Genomic DNA, 2500 nt, shown 5'->3' on the forward strand with positions numbered 1-2500 from the left:
CGGGGTCTTTTCACATGTCTGCTTCTTGGGATTGCCTTAGCTTAAAAAAACCAATGAAATCTCAGAGTCATATACTAATAATATCATAATTTTTACATAAAGATGATGCACAGTCAATATGAATGGAGGTAAATAACACCTCATTTTTATGTCATCAAATGTCAAATGATTCTTCTGTTTACACTATATGGGTGCATTTGCGTGTTTGGTAACCAAAATGGAACAATTCAACAATTAAACTATATTTATTTTAGAGAAGTATGCATCCAATTATTACCTGATGCAGCAGTGTCTTTGAAGTTAATAACCAAGGGACCTGCATCTTCCCGTACTTCTGTTCCAGTCAATACCACAAAAAAAAGAAAAAACTTTAACTTACGTCTTGAAATAGGTAAGACAGTTGACCAGTCCAAAAATGAGTCTTCTGTTTAGTCTGTATGGGGGCATTTGCATTGGTGACAAGAATTGATCAATTCTGTAATTAAAATATGTTTATCTAGAAGATGCATGAATGCATCTAATTATTACCTGATGAAACAGTGTCTTGGATGATATTGTCCACGGGACCAGCACCTGCTTGATCGATTGTCCCAGTCACTACCAGAAAAAAATCAAAAACCCAAACTTAAGTCTTGAAATTGGTAAGACAGTTGACCATTCCAAAAATGAGTCTTCTGTTCTGACTGTATGGGGGCATTTGCATGCTTGGCAAAAATTGAGCAATTAGGTAATTAAAATATATCAATTTAGGAGATGCATGCAGTGTCTTGGATGGTAGTGTCCAAGGGACCTGCTTCTTCCAGTACTTCTGTCTCAGTCACTACCACAAAAAAAAAAACCTAAACTTAAGTCTTGAAATAGTTTAGACAGTTGACCATTAAATGTAAGTCTTAAAATAAACTAAATTAGGAGATGCATGCATGCATCTAATTATTACCTGATGAAGCAATGTCTTGGATGGTAGTGTCCAAGGGACCTGTTTCTTCCTGTCCTTCTGTTCCAGTCAATACCACAAAAAAAAAAAGGAACAAAGCAAAAACCTAAAATTAAGTCTTGAAATAGATCAGACAGTTGACTGTTCCAAAAATGTGTCTTCTGTTTAGTGTGTCTGTATATGGGCATTTGCATTGGTTGCCAAAATTGAGCAATTCTGTAAGTAAAAATATAATATTAATTTAGGAGATGCATGAATGGATGTTTTACCTGATGAACCAGTGTCTTGGATGATAGTGTCCAAGGGACCAGCATCTTGTTGATTGAATGTCCCAGTCACTGCTAAGCAAATCGAAATATAGGCATGGGATGTACTTCAGTTGCATAAATTTACATATTTTAATCAAAGTAAAAGTTAAAGTCTGCAACGAGCCTAGAAGGCCCATCAGACCTGTGTTTAACTCCGGTTTCTGTAGCATGAAGCAACTAGGAGTATTGGATGGGATGCCAGTTCATCGTAGGGTTGCCCCAGCATTAAATCACCTGGTTCCCATTTATACACCTGGGTGGAGAGAGGCACCGTGAGTAAAATGTCCCCGGCCAGGACCTGAACCAGGACACTCCCTTGTAACTTCATTATATTAATAATTTATTGAAATATTTCATTTATGCAATGATAGGCATATTTGTATGCTTTTTTGAAAGTCAACTTTCTTTACTGCACATGCTCTCTTTTGAAAAAGTAAATATCTCTGTTACAGAAGCAAGGCATGCCAGCAACTTCACCCTCCATTCATGCAGCAAATGTTTGGTACTCAATGGTAAACACTATACAGTTTATATACGTACCATGCTTGTTATGTTTCTTCTCAAATGCTGCCAATGAAACATAGATTTGCTGTGTTAATTAAGTCAACTTTAATTGATCAAAGGACAGCAATTTATTCTGTTAAAATAAGTAGATATTATAACAAGAGGTCAGATCCCAATACCAGTAATTATTGTGAAATCTGTGACCATCATTTCCATACGGCAAGATAAAAGAGAAATTTAAATAGACTTGTTCCTGTCCATATACATTTCCACCAAATCTGACTTAAGGTCATTGTTTATAACTTTTTGAAATCAAACTTATAACTTTAAGTACTTTGGTTCACATTGGTTCACATTCACATCATTCATGTCATTGCTGACAACACAAGGGGAATATGATGTCAATTGAATTTCAAAGCAGCATGAAACTGGCCCCTTAAACTGGGATTTTTGATTATATATGTTTATCAAGCCTTTCTCTTACAGCAGGCACGTTCATGTACATACCACTGTCAAGCTTTGCCAGTAAATCAGTTGGCAGAAAACGTCTCCTAATGTGGGTGCCATGGTGCTGAGTTGTATCTGCAAATCTTAATTTGACACCATTGCATCCTATGCCCTTTCGTCTTACGAAACTCCTGAGGGCATCTCCTTTCATTTGAACATCGCTTACACTTATAAATTGGTGCCACTTTGAAGCCTAATGCTTCACCACATGCACATTTCCTTGCAACAAATTTATGCTTGAAGAACA

General features: G+C 36.5%; 1 protein-coding gene across 7 annotated transcripts in view; it reads right to left on the reverse strand.

Moving 5' to 3' along the window:
- LOC137982790 (uncharacterized) overlaps positions 1-2500 on the reverse strand; it is a 7491-nt gene that overhangs the window by 1466 nt on the left and 3525 nt on the right. For 4 of the 7 annotated variants that reach the window (XM_068829938.1, XM_068829940.1, XM_068829939.1 and 1 more), the window contains 7 exons: positions 2254-2500; positions 1783-1809; positions 1204-1275; positions 938-994; positions 529-597; positions 278-334; positions 1-40 (listed from right to left, as the gene is read on the reverse strand). The exon at positions 1-40 is cut by the window's left edge and continues 1466 nt beyond it; the exon at positions 2254-2500 is cut by the window's right edge and continues 7 nt beyond it. In XM_068829938.1, the coding sequence (XP_068686039.1) occupies positions 1-40; positions 278-334; positions 529-597; positions 938-994; positions 1204-1275; positions 1783-1809; positions 2254-2404 (473 nt within the window). In that variant the 5' untranslated portion in view covers positions 2405-2500. The remainder of the gene's footprint in view (positions 41-277; positions 335-528; positions 598-937; positions 995-1203; positions 1276-1782; positions 1810-2253) is intronic. The other 3 variants (XM_068829942.1, XM_068829943.1, XM_068829944.1) reach the window with 3 other exon arrangements.

This window comes from Montipora foliosa, chromosome 13, assembly GCF_036669935.1.
Source record: "Montipora foliosa isolate CH-2021 chromosome 13, ASM3666993v2, whole genome shotgun sequence".
Lineage (NCBI taxonomy): Eukaryota > Metazoa > Cnidaria > Anthozoa > Scleractinia > Acroporidae > Montipora > Montipora foliosa.